Source organism: Microtus ochrogaster, linkage group LG4 (genome assembly GCF_000317375.1).
Source record: "Microtus ochrogaster isolate Prairie Vole_2 linkage group LG4, MicOch1.0, whole genome shotgun sequence".
Lineage (NCBI taxonomy): Eukaryota > Metazoa > Chordata > Mammalia > Rodentia > Cricetidae > Microtus > Microtus ochrogaster.
In genome coordinates this window covers 56,536,133-56,556,111 of record NC_022030.1, presented here as the reverse complement: position 1 = coordinate 56,556,111, position 19,979 = coordinate 56,536,133, and the positions used below count along the sequence as shown (strand labels likewise).

General features: G+C 37.4%; 1 protein-coding gene across 2 annotated transcripts in view; it reads right to left on the bottom strand.

Annotated features, from left to right (window-relative positions):
• Positions 1–19,979, bottom strand: part of Usp37 (ubiquitin specific peptidase 37) — a 68,704-nt gene that overhangs the window by 24,749 nt on the left and 23,976 nt on the right. For both annotated transcript variants that reach the window (XM_005361634.1, XM_026786192.1), the window contains 7 exons: positions 19,677–19,761; positions 16,220–16,378; positions 13,131–13,262; positions 12,853–12,976; positions 11,246–11,436; positions 8,490–8,607; positions 7,023–7,102 (listed from right to left, as the gene is read on the bottom strand). In XM_005361634.1, the coding sequence (XP_005361691.1) occupies positions 7,023–7,102; positions 8,490–8,607; positions 11,246–11,436; positions 12,853–12,976; positions 13,131–13,262; positions 16,220–16,378; positions 19,677–19,761 (889 nt within the window). The remainder of the gene's footprint in view (positions 1–7,022; positions 7,103–8,489; positions 8,608–11,245; positions 11,437–12,852; positions 12,977–13,130; positions 13,263–16,219; positions 16,379–19,676; positions 19,762–19,979) is intronic.

The window sequence follows — 19,979 nt, the reverse complement described above, 5'->3', positions numbered from 1 at the left end:
GCCAGCCTGGTCTACCAAGGGAGTTCCAGGACAGGCTCCAAAGCTACAGAGAAACCCTGTCTCGAAAAACCAAAAAAAAAAAAAAAAAAAAAAAGTCTATCAGACTGAATATTATATAGTAGCCCTTATGCATAATGGTGACCAACATTATTTCAAGATTTTTCTTTTTGGGGATATGATCTTTTTGTTGTTGTTGTTTAGCTCTTGTAGACCAGGCCTTGAACTCAGAGATCCACCTGTCTCTGTACCCCAAGTGCTGGGATTAAAGGCATACACCACTTCCACCAGCCTTTTTCTTAAAATAACTTTCTTTCCATTTATTTTACATATCAATCAGTTTCTCCACCCTCCTCTCTTACCAGTCCTAGCTACTTCCCATCTAAGGCGCCCCCCCTCCCCCCTTTACAGTCTTGGATAGAACATTAACAAGTAATCTTTAACCCTGGCTTGTCTGGAAGTTTCAATTCCTACGTGCTATGTTTAACTCTCTGGTATTTCAAGATTAATCATTTTTATTTATTCTAGAGCTAGAGTCTCTCGCAATCCAGGCTGGCTACAAACTAAGGATGACCTTGAACTTCCAGTCCTCCCACCTCAACCTTTCAAGTGCTAAGAGAGCTGGGATAGCAGACACTCCTCACAAAGACAGGTTTTATGCGGGACCTGGGATTGAAACTAAGGTTTCCTGAACATTGGGCAAGCATTTTCTCAATGAAGCTAATTTTCTAGCCACTGAGATTATTCTTATTTTACTATACCTATTTACTTTGTTTATATATGAATGTGGGCCATGGTATCCGTTTGGAAATCAGACTCTCTGTGAGCCACTTTTCTCCTACCAAGTGGGTTCTGGGGAATTGAACTCAAATCAATGGCTTGGCAGCAAGTACATTTATCCTTTGAGCCATTTTACTGGCCCTAATTCTCTTATTTTAGAAGCACTGTCTCTAGAGAAAACTAAGAGGAAAACCAGAAAACTTTACCCACTAACAAAAACATTATGTAAATCATTTGCATGTTGACTCTGGTCTGAATCTAAAAAGACATGTGATGGAGGAAGGTCAATGGTTAATTAATAAAGAAAGTGCTTGGCCCTGATAGGTTAGAACATAGGTGGGTGGAGTAAACAGAACAGAATGCTGGGAGGAAGAGGAAGTGAGCTCAGACGCCATGCTCCCCTCTCCAGTGCAGATGCGTTGAAGCTCCCACCCAGGATGGATGTAGGCTAGAATTTTCCCGGTAAGCGCACCTTGGGGTGCTACACACATTAATAGAAATGGGTCAGGCAGTGTTTAAATGAATACAGTTTGTGTGTTGTTATTTCGGGGTATAAGCTAGCCAAGCGGCCAGGAGTCGGGCTGTGGGAAGAGGCCCGCAACTCTTACTACAGAATGGCGCCCAACGTGGTAGCAGCAATTTCTCGGGTCTGCTCTGCTTGCTAGAGGCAAGCAAGCTCTCTCATCTAAGAGAGGCTTCCTGACTCAGCTTTAGCTGCAAAACCCTGCACCTCTTTTAAGAGGTTCTGCCAAGAAACACTTAAATGATGTTGATGAAAAGCCGAACGCATGCTTTTCGGTTTTCAGCCATAGGAAGAAAAAAGCTGTGCTGTTTTCAAATGCCGGCTTTCTGGGCCATCCTGCCATGGCAAACTCTGAATCTTTCAGGCAGGCGGTTCGTGTGGTTTGCAAGCACATTGTTGAAGCTTGCTTGCTGGCAGGGACCTTGAAACACCATAGACTTGTGGCAATAAACATGGCTACAGCCGGTACCTCAGCCATGAGGCTGAAAGCTAAGGAATGGGCTGGATGTAGTCGGCAAAGCAACGGCTTTAATCCTACCCATATTGCTCAGTAACTTAAAGGCTCATGTGGTCAGATAAAAAGAGAGAGATACAGTAAAGAGAGATTCAAAAACAAAACAAAAAACGAAAACCTTTAAATAATTTACAGTGTGTTAAAAATATATGCAGGCTAAAAGTTAAAGTTCTTAAAGTAAAAAAAAAAAGGAAGAAAGAGAGTAGTTGGGTGAGGTAGGACACACCTTTAATCCCACCGCCTGGGAGGCAGAGACAGATGGATCTCTGAGAGTTCAAGGACAGCCTGGTCTACAGAGTTATTCCAGGACAAAGATATAACAGAGAACCTGTCTCAAAAAATAAAAGTAAAAATAAACAAAATAGAGTTAAAATAAAGCCGTACAAAGATGGAAAATAAACAGAGAATTTTGATACTGTACGCTATTATGCTCTCTTTGAATAGTTTTAATAGTGAGGAAGAAGCAACAGCTGCTAAAAGATTATTTGTTTATAAATGCTGCTGAACTAATCCAAGACAGATATTTTGAAAATACCTTGACTTTAAAATTTGGATCTAAGGACATGATGCTTTGGAAAGGAGTTTCTTCTTTTGTTTTCACAGAGGATGAAACCCTGTGGATTGCTTCTATCCCTGTATGGTATGATAGACCACACCCTCCTGAAAGGTTGCTGTGAACACTTTCAGAAAATTACTTCACTCAACTGCTGACTGAGATGAACCTGGCACACAGGTTATACCATGAAAGACCTAAATAACAGCGCCCCCATTCAGCACAAAGCAGTTTGGAGAGAAATAACTGCGCCCATGTTCCCAAATATTGTTTATAAATGTTCTTTTACATTTAAAGGGGGATATGATAGAGATGTGAATAATTTACATTGATATGGATTTTGCTTTAGTGATTTAAATTTAAGGTCAATTTTGTTATATGTATATGTGTTTCTGATCTTGATTAAGGTATTGTGATTGTGTAGTTCATTTAAAAATGTAATGTATATAGATTGTTAATGGATAATCATTAATAATAGTCAAGTTTGTAGTCATGTTAGTTAGATTTTCTAGATATATAGATATATATTTCAGTTAGATCGGCATTCTTCATATCTTTCAAAGACTACGGAATATGCTATTTAATGTTTTAATAACTTAGGGTTTTTCATGACAATGAGAAATGTCTGCTCCTGGAAACACCAATCTACTTCAAGAAGAAGATGGGTATCAAAGAGGATCCTTATGGAGTTTGATAGCCATTTGGGCAAGAAACTGCTCTAGCCTGGACTATTGCATAAACTGGACACAGAGAACCCCCAGAGAGAGGACTACTGAACTTGCCTAAAGGTGAGATGATCTTTCGGGGTTCCTGATTCATGAAGGAGTCTGCAAGACATTCTGCAGGACACAACAGATAGTGACTGAACTGACTTTGAAATTTCCTGCTTCATGGAAATGTCTCTGGATACTATGGGCCTGTAGGCCGAAGATGGATGCCCCAATGGTACAGAGAAACTTTGGGTGACTGTCAAGGCAGCGAGATGTCTCTGTCATTTCTAGAGTTTGAAAGTTGCTTATTTCTTGTTTGCTTAGATAATATTGTATCTTTCTGGAGTCTTTGATGGAGTTGAAGAATAGTTAGTTATAGTTTTCCTTAGTTATGATAAAGATAAAATAGATGTAAATATTGTAATTTTTACTTGATAACTGTTTTGTTATATGTAATTTTGCTATGTTAAAGTTAAAGCCTTCCTTTTTTTTTTGTTTAAACAGAAAAAGGGGAAATGATGGAGGAAGGTCATTGGTTAATTAATAAAGAAACTGGTTAGCCTTGATAGGTTAGAACATAGGTGGGTGGAGTAAAAATAACAGAATGCTGAGAGGAAGAGGAAGTGAGCTCACATGCCATGCTCCCCTCTCCCGTGCAGACGTGTTGAAGCTCCGACCCAGGATGGACGTAGGCTAGAATTTTCCCGGTAAGTGCACCTTGGGGTGCTACACACATTAATAGAAATGGGTAATCAAGATGTAAAAATTAGGCAGTAAGAAGCTAGAGCTAATGGGCCATGCAGTGTTTAAATGAATACAGTTTGTGTGTTGTTATTTTGGGGCATAAGCTAGCCAGGCGGCTGGGAGCTGGGTGGCAGAAAAGCAGGCCCGCAGCTTCCTTCAACAGACATGTAGCTCTTCTTGTTCCTTTTTGTTATTATTACTACTATAAGCTAACTGTCATCTAATTTCACCTAACTTCTGCCTTATAGATTAAATACATTTCATAACCCATAAGAATTTCTAAATTTGAAACTCAAAATTTTAATCAGATTTAAGCTTCAGTTTTGGCAAAAAACTGTCTCGCCTTAGAAAACTCTGTGTGTTCATTCTGCACAGGCCTCTATCACAGAAGCCACAAACTCAAAAAATTTGCAAGTTGAAATTACTGATTATATTTCTCTTCATGTGGGATAGGACTCTAATCCTAGAACTCAGAAGGCTGAAGCAGAATTATGAGTTCAAGGTCAATCTTAGTGACTTAGGAAGACCCTACAAAAACTTAAAAACGACTTTGGCTATAGCTCATGGGTAGAATATTTGCCTTACATGCACGAGACCCTGGGATAGGCCTCTAGCACCAAGAAGAATTTTTTTTTTCAACTCGTGGCCTCCTAATTTACAATGTAAAAGGATATACTGATCCAGTTGAGGCAGAATAAAAAAGTAAGTCTTGATAAAGGTGTTAGGCCTTTCAATGATAAAAGCAGAGAGCTGAGAAGTGGCCTGGTGGCATTGTGCTTGATTGGCTTGTGAGAGGTCCTGCTTTCAATTCCAATACTAGAAATATCCAAAATATAAAACAGATGTAGAATTAGACCTAGTGGTGCACAGCTGTAATCCCAGCACTTAGGAGATAAAAGCCAAAAGATTACTTCAAATTGAAAGTCATCCTGGGCTACACAGTGAGTTCCAAAATATACAGGGCAAAAGAAGACAGTGGCTTGGAGGACTAATAATTAGTATTTAAGATTCAGAGGCATCTATTTCATATAACAAGTTTAGAACAAACTGACACTTAATACAAGTACAGTACTGGAAGGAAATAGATGTATTTACTTAATATTTTATTTACACTATTTGAAATTTTTTTATTTTATGTGCAGGCATGTTTTCTCTACATGTTATGTTCTGTGCGCATGGTGCAGGAGGAATCAATTGTTGACTCCCATGGGAGGCCTGCCCTTTTATGAATGAAGGGGGAGAAAATGGGGGTAAGGAATCAGATGTGGGAGGAGGGGACAGGAGGGGAAGAGGAAGGGTCTGTATGTAAAATAAACTTTAAAAAATTAAAAAATTATATAACTTCAGAAAGGGAAAAGTAGGAAAAAAAAATCAGATCTTCTGAGAATGGAGCTACAGACAGTTTTAAGTCACCATGTGGGCTGAGTATGGTAGCCCATGCTTTTTAAACTCAGAGGCAGGCAGAATTTTGTAAGTTCAAGGGTATCCTGGTATACATACAAAGAGTCCCAGGACAGGAAGAACTATGCAGAGAAACTCTATCTCAAAAACAAAAACAAACAAACAAATAACCCCAAACAAACAAAAAGCAACACAAAAAAGTAGGTGCTGGGATTGAACCCAGACCATCTAAAAAAACAGCCAGTACTCTGCTGAGCCATCTCTCCAGATCTCCAGAACCACCTTAGTATTTTGAACTTCATAAAGTTAGTGACTAATCTAAATTTTATCTTCAAATTTCTTCTTCCCTTCTTATTGCCTCATAACATTAATAAATATAATCTTTTAAAAACACAAAAAATGATAATACTGCTATGACTTAAAAAGTAATTTCTCTGAAAACTTATTTTCTAGAAAGGAATGGATTACAGAATGCAAAAGAACTTTTCCCTGGAGCCTAGATTCCAGAAAGGATACATTTACAGAAAATTTGAAGCTAATAAAAGAAACTAAAGTTCTCTGGTACAGGCAGAGTGCCACATAAATACTTAATGCTAATAATCATGTGGTTTGTGGCAGAGAGCTCTAATCCTGGGAAGCACTAAAAGGTATCTTGTAACCACATCATAATTTCTGCACCTAGCTTCATCTTATGTACAGTACTAACACAATGTAAACTGATTTTATCCAAGGCAGAAAATTCTTCTATGATTATAGGAAATCTAATGACTTTTTAAGATCCTTTGAAAAAGGAATGTGCCAAATGTAGTAAGTTGCTTCTCCTATGTCCTATGTGTCTGCGGCACTTTTTTCTTGATGGATAAGAGAAGGAAGGAGACCATAGCAAAAACAAATGACATCCCTAATGCAAAAATTCAAAATCGAATAGGCTCCCAAATCTGAAATTTAGAGAACTTAGATAATGCTACGGTGAGAAATTCTATACCTATTTTACATGAAAAGATGCAGTGGCGGTGCACATCTTTAACACCAGGCAGAGGCAGGAGGATCTGGTCAACAGAGTGAAATCTAGGACAGCAGGCCTGTTACACAGAGCAACGCTGTCTCGAAAAACAAAACAAAAAAAGCACGGACACTGAAAATACTATATAAAATTTTCTTTAGGCTATGTACATAATGTACATATGAATGAACATTAGTGCTTAGACCTGCATACACTCAAACCCTGAATCTCATGATGCATATGTAAGTATGACAAAATACAAGAAGCTTCTGGCTCAAGTATATCAGAAGGGATCCTCATCCTCAAACTATACAACTGTTACAATTATTACCAAAGAAAACTTTAGAGCCAGTGTTACTAACTGCATCCTCTTTTTGTCTTTTTCCAGAGACTGAAAGACTTTCTCTACAGTATTCGAAATTCTCTTTTTATTCATATATATATATATTTATGGGTATGGGTATTTTGCCTGCATGTATATGTAGGCATTGATTCCCTTGAAACTAAAGTTATAGATGATTGTAAGCCACCAAATGGGTGTTGGAAAATGAATCAGGTCCTTTGCAAGAGTAAGTAGCTAATGCTCCTAACTACTGAGCTGTCTCTCTAGTCCATCTTCCTTTTATCCACAAGCTTTGAAGATCCTTATGAATTCATAGTGTTAAGTTTGTCTGCTTTTTATTGAGTTTAGGGATCAAATCTAGAGCTCTGTACATAGTAGGTAAACACTGTATATTCCCAAACTATATTCCCAGTGAATTAGAGATATACACTTTCTAAAAAGGCAACAAATTTACCTGGGAAGCCTGTTAAATTTGTGTCGGACAAGAGCACACTTTCCACCACACTTTTCACAAGAATACTCAAGCTCTTCTGCCTATAAAAAGATAAGAGAGAAAAATAAGGATGAAATTGAATTGGCATTAACCCACTAAATGCAAACAATCTTTAGTCTCACTAGTTCAGGGGAATGACAACTCTGAACCAGTTTTAAATGCTGTGTGCAGAGCCAAAGAATACCGAATTTAGACCTAATCTTTAAAATACTTATTTATGATATCATGTCTCCTATTTTCAGAATTCCTAATTCCTTCTTTACCAAGGAAACATCTCAATTTATGATAGTAACTAGACTCTAATGAAGCAGATCTTAATTGTTCCCCATAGGATACACAAGAATGGCTGCCAAGAGTATATCCAGATTTTAACAGTTGGCTATAGCAGAGATAAGATCACCTTCAGGTTAGGCGGAGTTCCTGGTCTGTTAGGTGTAACTCTACCCCTTTCTTACAATGGAACTCAATCTTCTGGTGACAGCCCACTAAGAACAACTGCTCTAAAAGGACCAAAGTTTGGGGTGGATATCATTACCTAGAGAAAACTGAAACAAGAAATCCTTAAAAGGGGGGATAAAGATACACAAGAAAATCTTCAGCGACAATAATAACAAGAATAGTAGAGAATGAGTAAACAACAACAGAGAGACGGAGTAGCCATCTGCTGAGGAAACTCAACAGTCATCATTTAAACAACAGAATTTTTATTAAACTATAGGAAGAAAACCCTGCCAATTTGCTACAACAAAAAAGGACCATCAATACAGATGAAGAAGAATCTTAGCAAATTCCCACCAGTTCTAAGGTCACACAATAAATCTGACTATGCCCCCAGAAACTTTCTCAATCTCTCCCCCAGACACACACACCTGATTCTCCCTTCTTGTTCCTACTAGGATACACAACCTAAGAAAAGAGTATATTTTCATTCCTCAGCTCTCATAACTACTCATTGTATCTCCAAATTTAATTCATGTTGCCAAATTTGACAAAAGATCATTTCAAATGCTTTGCGTTCATATTTGTTTACAAGAAACAGCTTTTATGTGTGTTTGTGTGTGTTTTGAGACAGGGTTTCTCTGCAGTTTTGGAGCCTGTCCTGGAACTTGCTCTGTAGACCAGGCTGGTCTTGAACTCACAAAAATCCTCCTGCCTCTGCCTCCCAAATGCTGGGATTAAAGGCATGCGCTACCAGTGCCCAACAAGAAACAGCCTTTAAGGTTCCTTAAAACAAGCAGCATTTAGCTAAACATTCAATCTATTTAGAAAGCCAGTTTTCTTCTTTAGCAGCTTTAACCAAGTTTATCATTATTTATAAATACTTTCACTAGTTTTCTTTGCAAATAATTTAGTCAAACTCTGCCTTAAAGAAAACATAATTACTTATAAATATAAAACTGAGTTATATGAATATATCAAAGATATTACCCTAAAGAAAAGATCAAGAGAATCTTGAATTGAACGAGGAGGGAGAGGTTTTTTCCTCCGAGGAAGGTCAATGGAGAGATCATTAAACTGTTCTCTTTTCGGAATAATCTCTCCACACCTGTAAGGATGAGATGAGATTAGTGTAAAATTGGGACTATAAAAATACATACCTATAAATATGTACATATTTACATACATACAAATAAAAATCCATACATAAAGAAAACTATACTTGATACCTTCTTCCCCTATAGAGCTTAAGGTCCAATATACATGAATAGCATAATACAATCTTTTTTAAAAAAGATTTATAAATTAAATACAGTGTTCTGCTTGCATGTATGCCTGCATGCCAGAAGAGGGCACCAGATCTCCTTATAGATGGTTGTGAGCTACCATGTGGTTGCTGGGGAATGAACTCAGGACCTCGAGAAGAGAGCAGCCAGTGCTCTTAATCTCTAAAACCTTCTTTCTGGTTTCCACACTACAATCTTAATTATTTTCTTCCATAAAGAAGCACACCTCTCTGACTTCTACTAAAATGTCCTGTTTCTACCTCTAGATCCAGATTTAAAAAGTGTGATCTGCTCTGGGCCATGAAGATTATCTCTTACAAAAAGTAATAATAATAATTCAAGGGTAAGAGTAGTAGTCTTGATCATATAAGCAAAATTTTTGCAGCTAGATAAAGTCTCATCACACAGGAGTGACAGCTCAGAATCATCATGGACTTTACACACTCAAAGAATATGGAATCATACAAAGGCAAAGATTACCTTAGAATTCTGCCTGTGAGAGGAACTTAGTAAAATACATTCTTATAGCCCTGGTCTTTAACTGTGGCAGAAAGCTACTGTGGCTCAACTTTGAATAAAATTAAAAGTGCTGAAAAAGACAAATGAAAAGCATTGACCAAATATTACCTTTAAAATTTTGTTTCTGCTGGGCAGTGGTGGCTCACGTCTTTAATCCCAGCACTCGGGAGGCAGAGGCAGGCGGATCCCTGTGAGTTCGAGGCCAGCCTGGTGTAGAAGAGCTAGTTCCAGGGCAGGAACAACAACAACAACAACAAAAAACCTACGGAGAAACCCTGTCTCGAAAAATAAAAATAAATAAATAAAGATAATAAAAAAAAATAAAAATTTGTTTCTAGGCCGTGCGGTGGTGGCACACACCTTTAATACCAGCACGCGGGAAGCAGAGGCAGGATCTCTGGGAGTTCGAGGCCAGCCTCGTCTACAAGAACTAGTTCCGGGACAGGCACCAAAGCTACAGAGAAACCCTGTCTCGAAAAAAACAAAACAACAAAAAAAAAAATTAAAAAAAAAATGTTTCTAACGACTGAAGAATGAGCTCAGTTCTTACACAGAACTCAGATTTTGTTCCTAACACCCATAAGGTAGCTTACAACCATCCATCCACAAGTCTAGTTCTGGGGGATGTGATACCCTTTTCTGAACTCTGCATATACATACATGCAGGAAAAATACACATATACATAAAATAAGTAAACCTCAAACAAACAGTAACCAAACAAAAAACTGTTTCCAGTCAAGTACTGTAGCTAACACCAGTAACTCTAGCACTTAAAGGTTGAGTCAGCAGGACTACAAGTCTGAGGCAACATAGTAACATCCTGCCTTGGGGAAAAAAAAAATCAGCCAGGTGTGGTGGTGCACACTTTAATTCCAGCACTTAGGAGGCAGAGATAGGAGGATATCTGGGAATTTGAGGCCAGCATGGTCTACATAACAAACTAAGCCAGCCAGGACAACAAAGAGAGACTCTGCCTCAGAAAATCAAACAAAAAGCAACCCACAAATCAACCACTAACTATTGAGTTAGAACAAAAGTGTATCACAGTTGGTTGTGATAATGTAATCCTTTAATCTCAGGATTTGCAAATAGAGGCAGGCAGATCTGTTAGTTAAGGTTACCCTGACATATATGGTATGACGCTGACTCATAAGACAAACAACAAAAAGTGTATCAAGAACTATTTCAATTATCTTTGGCTATTACCTCATTAAGCATTGTTATAAAAATAGTGACCAAGGAAGATGGGTTAGTGGTAAAAGAGTCTGCTGCAAAAAAAAAAAAAAAAGTCTAATAATCAAGCCTGGTGTAGTGAGAGCGTGGTCCACAAAACAGTTCCAGAACAGCCTGGGTTGTTATACAGAGAAATCCTGTCTCAAAAAACAAAAACAAGGGCTGGAGAGATGGCTCAGTGGTTAAGAGCATTGCCTGCTCTTCCAAAGGTCCTGAATTCAATTCCCAGCAACGGCTCATAACCATCTGTAATGAGGTCTGGTGCCCTCTTCTGGCCTGCAGACATACACACAGACAGAATATTGTATACATAATCAATAAATAAATATTTTTAAAAACAACAAAAACAAAACAAAAAGAAAAGCCTAAAAACCTGTCCTCTGCCTGATTCAGTCAATAATGAATAAGATGAAGCAAAAAGAAAAGAATGACAGGTATGGTAAATCATGTCTGTCCTGTCCATCAGCAATGGGAAGGTGCGATATGAAGATGCCAAGTTCTAGGACAGCTTGAGCTACATTACATAGTAAGATTCTGTTTCAAAAACCCGAACCCAAAAGAACTGAAAGACTGAAAGAAAAAAAAAAGTTTTGATGGTATTTGTGTATTTGTATTTTCCCTGTGGGAAAGAAAGGAATCAAAAAATAAGTAAGCCACTTGCCATACAGGACTAAGAAGGGTTAAAAGTTTGCTTAGAGATTACATACGCTTTACAGATAATGGAGTGCTGAACCTCAAACTCCAAGTTTGCAATAACAGGGCAAGTGAACACTTTAGTAGCTGAAGCATCTGGTGAATTTTCTTCTCCAAGGATAGGTTCTGTCTTCCAAGTTTTATTCAGTTTTTCCATATCCTCCTTCAGCTGATCTAAGCACTGGCTTAAAAATTCATGAGCATCCTAAAAAGATGATATCTGTCATCAGAGCAAATCATTTCTCATCATAGTTTATCAAACTATTTATAAAACTAAAGCACCTAAAAGTCAAAAGATAACAAGACTGAACAGGGTCGGTCTTATTCTGATAGGGTTTGAGTATTTATAGCTTTTGAAAAAGTACAAGTTTAGAGATTTAGCTCAGTGGAAGACAATTAATTGCCTAGAATGTTTGAGTCCTAGGGTTCAAAACCCAGCACCAACTCTCCCTGACAAACCAAACAGTAACAAGAAAACAATAAAAAACAAACAAAACAACAACAAACCAACCTGACTAATAAGAAACCTTAACAAACCATGGAAAACTTTAACGTTTAAGATTTAGTATGTATATAAGATTTAGTGTGTGTATGTGGCAGGGGTTATGTGCATTATGAATGCACTGCAAGCACTAATAGCCTGAGGTGTTGGATCCTGGAGTTAGAATTATAGGCAGTTGTTGAGTATCTGATATGGGTCTTGAGAACAAATTTGGGTCCCCTTTAAGAGCAGTAAGTGTACCCTTAACTGCTAAGCCAGCTTCCAGTCTTTAGAATTGAAAATTTTAACTATTCAATTATATTATCATAAATAAACAAACAACTCTTTGTTTAAAAAAGATATATATATATATATATATATATATATATATATATTTTTTTTTTTGGTCTGGGAGGTGGTAGTGCATGCATTTAAACCCAGCACTCGGGAGGCAGAGATAGGCAACTCTCTGTGAGTTTGAGGCCCGCCTGGTGTACAAAAGCTAGTTCCAGGAGAGGCTCCAAGAGTACAGAGAAACCCTGTTTTGGAAAACCAATAAATAAATAAATAAAAATTTTTCACTGGCAACCTGCATCTATAAATTAAGTATGCTAAAGCTAGACATGGTGGAATAAGCCTATAATCTCTCCTCTTGCGAAGGAGGAGAATCCTAGACCAGCCTGAACTACACAGCATGAATCTGGTTCAAAAAAGTAGGGAGGCTGAGGATGTAGGTCAGTTGGTAGAGTGCTTGCCTAGAATATGTAAAGCTTTTGGTTCAAGCCATAATACTACATAAACCAAACATATTGATAACACTTGTAATCCCAGCATCTGGGAGGTGGAGGCAGCAGGACCAGAGTTTCAAAGTCACTCTTGGCTATAAATACATATATACATATATCATGCTTCAACCTGGTCTGGGTTACATGAGAGACTGGCTCAAAAACAAAACAAAACAAAACAAAACAAAATCCAAACAGCATAAAACACACAGGAATCATATTAAAAGTTACGACAACTCCTTAGGTTTTACCATCCCACGTGACATTACACAGATAACATTTTAAAATAAAAATTAGGTGAAAAGATAATTTCAATTTTCTGTATCTAAAACATTTAAAACTAATTAACACTTACATTTTGCACATAGCCAGAGAATCTTTCTGCAGTAGCTGAAATAGCATTTTTAACCTTTTTGAGTAGTTCTTTTTTGGTCTCTGAATTAGAAATATCTTTTTTAATAAGCAGGTTTGCAAAGCGTCTGATAAATAAGAGAGACAGGTTAGCAAATTTTAAAAACATTCAGTGGCATATTTTAACGACTAATTACTAACAACAACACATAACAATGTAACTTCCCCAAATCCTATTATTTAAAAACCACTGAGGTTATTCAGTAAATATATCAGCATTACCTGATAAGTGCATTGAGTGGAATTTTCTTCCATGGAATACTTTGTTTAAGCAAATCATTTGCAAATGACTGGAGTGAAAACAGAGATTGTAAGATAGCATTCATATAGCAGGTATTTCCCAAGTTGGAGAATCTGGAAAGGAAAAAAGTGATGTTCAGCATGCATAAAGGTTTCAAAACCACCTGGATGGTTTGTTAAACTACATACTACTGGACCTTGTTTCTCATTCAGTAGGTATGGAAAACGGGGGTGCAGGGAAACACGCATTTCTAACAAGCCATCAGCTGTTGCTGACCTGAAGAAACCGCTTTAAGAACAATTATAACTTTACAAGGCAAACTAAAAAGGAATCATTTCGCATTATTTTGTTATTACCCTCCACTTCCTTCAATTAATCTTCTTTGTATAATAAAAATACCATCCCTTTATTTATATGCAGTAAAATTTTACTTCCAATATTTCATCGACCCTTTTTTTGTGCTTACCTATGGAAAATTTAGCATTACACAAATTTATCACTCTTATATTGAATCTTGAGTTTGAACCAAACTTATAAAGCCTTTCCCTACATGAAAGTTAACAGAAAAATTTACCCATAACATCTGATATCTGAAGAGATTAAAGATTTCAAATTTTATTTTTAATTATACACGTGTGTCTGTGTTTGGGTATGTGTACTCAAATACAGGTACCCCTTTGAGGCCATTAGATTCCCTGAAGCTGGAGTTACAGACAGTTGTAAGGGGGCTAAATGAGGGTCCTGGAAAATGGATTTCAGGTTCTCTGCAAGAGCAGCAAGTGCTTATAATGGCGGAGCCATCTCTTTAGCCCAGACTTAAAAATTTTTACAACAGGTTTCTCTGATTCTATTAGAATTATTCTTGTACACATTTAGTAATGAACTTATCTTTTTCAAAATTGGCTATTCTAATTTCTTTAAAAAGTGCATCTTCATTACAACAATTAGGATTTTCTCTCCTATTCTATTGGTCGGCCTACATACATATCAGTAGTTTATTTATGAATGAGACAGGGTCTTTGATTTTTAATATAATTTAAAATCTTGATTCATGGTACTTTTTGTACTATTTCCAAAGCCTTGTTTGAGAATGTTTAATTATAGTTCAAGTTTATTGATAATAAACCTCTAGTTCAGTTAAGTTCATGGCTGCTTTTGAGAGACTCTTTATTAGCTAAAACATTTTAGTTAATATTTCCTGTTTTTCTTACTGCTGTTCTGCAGGGAAGTAGTCGTCTTTCTTATATTCCAATTTTGTTTGTGGAGAGGATTTCGTCCTCTCTTTTGTTAATTTAGTAAGGTGAAATCCCTTTAATGTACCATGACAGTAGTGGTGACAAGTGGGAGAGGAGGAAGAGGAGCAAGCAAGTATTGCTTTCCTTTCACTTTGGCAGAGCCTTATCCTGGTACTTAAGACTTTTTGGAAGTGACTTTTTCTTTTTCTGATGTTTTATCACCCCTTACACATATTTAGTTTTCATATAAGCCTACTGTCCCAACTCCGAGCATCCACAGTTCAGACAATGGAAAACAGAAGCGTTGATATTACCCTCTAGTCTTCCAAAGTTTCTTTTTAGATGTGCTCCACCCCTTAGAGGAGTATTGGGACCTGAGTAATTCAACCTAAAATTCTATAATTTCTGAAAGAGTTCTGAAAAGAAGATTTATTTCTAGAGATAGGTACATCCATTATGCAGGAATGAAAAAAACACCAGAGGAACCTAGAGTGTCAAAATGGGTAACTCGTGAGATTGTCAACAGTGTGGCACAGACCAGAAAAGGACTTAAGAGGAGTCGATATGAAAAGGAGAAAAAGATCAATGGAGAGAAAGGTAAGATGGCCTCAAAATAAGACAGGTAAATGCTGTCTGCCTGGCAGTGGTGGTGACGCCTTTAATCCCAGGACCTGCGAGGCAGAGACAGGTGGATCTCTGAGTTTGATGCTAGCCTGGGTTACAGAGTGAGTTCCAGGAAGGATAGTCAGGGCAACACAGAGAAACACTGTCTTGAAAAACTAAGGGAGACTGAGGGGCAGGGGGAGGAGATTGCTCTTCCAGAAGACCTGAACCCAGTTCCTAGCCTCAGTGTTAATAATTCTGCCAAGACTTCATCCTAAAAGAAATCCATTAAACATTACAGGAATAATCAAATGTTATGGTACATACCTATAATCCTAGCATTTGAGAACTGGAAACAGGAGGATCAGGAGTCCAAGGTCATCTAACTATACAAAATCCTATCTCAAAACAAAAAGGAACCTTGAAAAGCACTGGCTCAGTAGTCAAGAGCACTAGGCAGCTTCTAGAAAGTATCTGGGTTTAATTCTGAGCACCTACTATTATCACCACCACTATGATTTCTTTTTGTGTTGAAAGAATATATAAAAAATGATGAAAGTACCTGAATATTGGTCAAAATAAATGGAGTTAGAGAATACTCATTTCTCCTTTAAGATGGTATTACAGAGACAGATGGACAGACAGATAGAAACATGTAAACAGAGGCAGAGCTTTGGATCCTGACCACGCAGTCCCAAATAATCACACAGAATCTTAATTACAAACTGTTAGGCCTATTTCTCAAGCTTATTACTAACTAGTTTTTACTTTTTAATTAACCCACTTCCATTAATCTATGTTTTGTCCTGTGTCTCATGGCTTTACCCGTGCTTTAATACATCTTGTCCATCTGGCGACTGGTTGGCATCTCCCTCATCTGAGTTCTCAGTCTGATTGTTCTGCCTAACCTTATCATACTTGGCTATTGGTCAAACAGCTTTTATTATCAACCAATGAGAGGAATACATATTCACAGTGTACAGAAAGATCATCCCACAGTAGAAACACTGTCAAGGTCTTAAAACTGTTTGGAGACCAGATAATGGACTTACTGTTTATATCTATGACCAAATCTTTAATAAGTGACCCAGTTTCTAAATATTTTATAATAACATTATATATTATGTATTACATACAACATATCTATTATATTATGTAACATTATATTAATATCCACAACAAATGGAGAATAACTCAGTTAAATCACTCTGTAAGAAAGCAAGTTTACCAACCCTTGCAGCTGCTGTTGATGAGAGGAGAGGGGCACTCTAGGTTTGTTCCAGCCTGTGTAATCCTGGTTACACCTCAGTTTTTTAACAGATAGAGGAGCTGGCTGGGGAAGAAACCCCAAGCTTCTTTTGGCAGAAGGAGTCTGGCTTGAAACATTACTCCTAAAAACGAAAAAAATGAAATAAAAATTTTTCTACTACCACCTTTTTTCTGTAGTAGATTCAGAAAAATCAATGTCAAAGGGAAACACAGTCTTAGACTTAAGGGAAATATTAGTATAATAATAATGGTCACTTAAAGGAAAATCTCAAGTTTAATTGTTAATAGAGAAACAAAAACAAAACAGATAGCTTAAGTTTACATATTTCACCTACAGACTACACAATCCAAGCTTATGGCTTGAGAAAGGTTATACAGTTTCACTTTTTATTTCATTTTCATACACTTTATGGATGTCACATCAGTTTACCTAGTTATGGACAAAGTTAGTATACTCTTCATCACTTCAAATCACATAGAAGATTTCTTTATTTCTTTTGTTTTTGTTTTTTTTTTTTTTTTGTTTTTTTGAGACAGGGTTTCTCTGTGGTTTTTGGAGCCTGTCCTGGAACTAGCTCTTGTAGACCAGGCTGGTCTCGAACTCACAGAAATCCTCCTGCCTCTGCCTCCCAAGTGCTGGGATTAAAGGCGTGCGCCACCACCGCCCGGCTCTTTATTTCTTTAAAGAAAGGTATTAAATGTTTGTTTGGAGGTGGAAATAGAAGGGGCATTTTTAATTTTTCTATATATTATTGTTTTCCAAAAAGATTAAACAAGTGTCACTTCACTGAATGAATTTCCATCTCCTCACATTTCTATTATTTACCATCACAAGTATTAACTTTTATTATTCTGGTAGCATATGACTTCAATGCTATTTTAACTTGCATCCCTAATTATACTTGAAGCTAAACATATTTCTATACTGTATATTTCTCTGAAATGGTCTTTTATATTCTTATGCTTTTGGGTTTTTTTTTCTCCCCCTTTCCTTTCTTTTGAGACAGGGCTCATTATACTCTCTATGTAGACCAGACTGGTCTAGAACTCACTGAAATAGGCCCACTATATTGGATGCTCAGGTTGCAGACGTGTGCCATCATTCTGGATAAAAATAACATTCTTCCAGCACTCGGGAGGCAGAGGCAGGCGGATCTCTGTGAGTTCGAGACCAGCCTGGTCTAAAGAGTTAGTTCCAGGACAGGCTCCAAAGACACAGAGAAACCCTGTCTCGAAAAACAAACAAACAAACAAACAAAAAAAAAAAATATATATATATATGTATATATAAAACATTCTTTGTATATATTCCTAGACTATAATTTATTCGTGTACAGCATCTTTTATGCTTTATTCTGTTAATAACTCTGTTTCTCTTGTTGCAAATGTCAATCTGCTTTATTTTTATATTATATTTACTTTCTTTCTCATAGCTTCAAAATGCTATTTTACCCATGTGGATCTTTTGTTTTGTTGTTTTTCGGGATAGGGTTTCTATATTGCTGCCTTGGAACTTGCTTTTTAGATGAGGATGGCCTTGAGCTTATAGCTGCACCTGTCTCTGCCTCCAAAGTACTGGGATTAAAGGTATTTGCCACAACACCTGGCTCCCATATGGGTCTTTAAAATATTACTTGTTTGTTTGGCATTTGTTGAAGCTTTTCAATTTGAGGAGTTTCAGCATTTTCATCCACTATTTCATTGACAATATCCTTGAATCTATTCTTCTTTTCTCCCAAAGTTCTATAGTGACATAGGGTATTCCCAAACTAAGTTTCTTAGTTGCATTTACACTTAATGTTTCCTCACTGCTCTATTCTATGATGGTGCCTTATTGCCAAGTGTTACACTATTTCTCCCTCTGGTCCTAAACTTTTGCAGAGGATTTTATATTACAAGTTCTTAACTCACTTTTTAAAAACATTTGTGTGTGTGAATGTATGTACATGTGTGTATACAGGCACTCATTTGGGGGTCAAAGGACAATCTGCAGAAGTTTGTTCTACCAGGTGGATGCTAAGGATCAAACTGAAAATATAGGGCTTGGGAGAAAATGCCTTTAACCACCAAGCCATCTCACCAGCCCTTGTAAATCTTCTTCCAAATCAAGTCAAATGAAAGCAGGTAACACTGGTCTGTATCCTTGCTCTCTACTCAACAAACCCCAGGAAGAACACATCAATCATTCTAACCCCTGGAAGGTTTATAAGAATGTTTGCCTTGGCTTAAATATGGCTTTTCTAGAAACCAGCTTCATACAGTGTCTAATGTTCTGGGAAGCCTACACAAACACACTTATGTGCATAGGCGCATACTTGGTACTCATGAATGTCAGAAGAAGGTGTTAGATTGGGCTGGAGAGATGGCTCAGTGGTTAAGAGCATTGCCTGCTCTTCCAAAGGTCCTGAGTTCAATTCCCGGCAACCACATGGTGGCTCACAACCATCTGTAAAGAGGTCTGGTGCCCTCTTCCGGCCTGCAGGCATATACACAGACAGAATATTGTATACATAACAAATAAATAAAATAAACATTAAAAAAAAAGGTGTTAGATTTTCTGAATCTGGAGTTATAGATGGCTGTGGACCACCATGTGGGTGCTAGGAATTGAAATTCGGTGTTCTGCAAGATCCATATTCTTAACCATTGAGCAATCTCTCCAACTCCCACAACCGTACTTTTAGAAAGTATTGCTATGTACCCATAGCTGACCTGTAACTCACTTTGTAGACCATATCAGCTTTGAATTTGTGTTAATTCTACTTCCTACTTGCCTCCTGGGGTTACAAACATGCATTCATACCTGGCTAGAAGTTAAATGTCTGAAAAACTTTTCCAATGAAAGATACTTGTATGAGGCTTTAGTTTTTTTTTTTTTGGTTTTTCGAGACAGGGTTTCTCTGTGGTTTTTTTGGAGCCCGTCCTGGAACTAGCTCTTGTAGACCAGGCTGGTCTCGAACTCACAGAGATCCGCCTGCCTCTGCCTCCCGAGTGCTGGGATTAAAGGCATGCGCCACCAACGCCCGGCGAGGCTTTAGTTTTTAAAAGAAAAAAAATCTGTTAATTTTTGCAAGTTAGTATCTGCATAGGAAACAAAGGCAATGTAAAAATGCCCTGAGTCTTTAATATGCCCATTCTTGCGAGGATGGGAAATGCAGTGTGAAAGACTCCAATGCCAGTCAACATGAATAACATTGGTATTTCCAAATCTCAGTTTATTCACTGTTAGACACATTTCAAAACAGATGAAATTAAAATAGCTCTAGACTGCTTCCTAACTAAAGTATCATGACGTTATGGTTGGAATTGACTTTGCTGTGTTTAAACTAGGGCATTAGCTAAAAGTATAAAGAATAGCCAGATTATGAAGGAGGAGAGCCCTTCAACTTCTACACTCATAATTCTACAACTAATTCATACCTGTCTAGGTTAGTGCCACCAGAAGAGTAGTCCTTGGATCCAGCTCTGCTCCCATAAAATGAGGATGACTGCAAAGGCAAAAGCCCTATAAAACACAGGAAAGAAAACTTAATGACTATTTAACACTCAAATTCACCTAATAATATTACACAATTGGATCTGCTTGTATTTAATTCTATTCTTAATACATGTCCATTAAAAAGATCAATACTGCCGGGCGGTGGTGGCGCACGCCTTTAATCCCAGCACTTGGGAGGCAGAGGCAGGCGGATCTCTGTGAGTTCGAGACCAGCCTGTTCTACA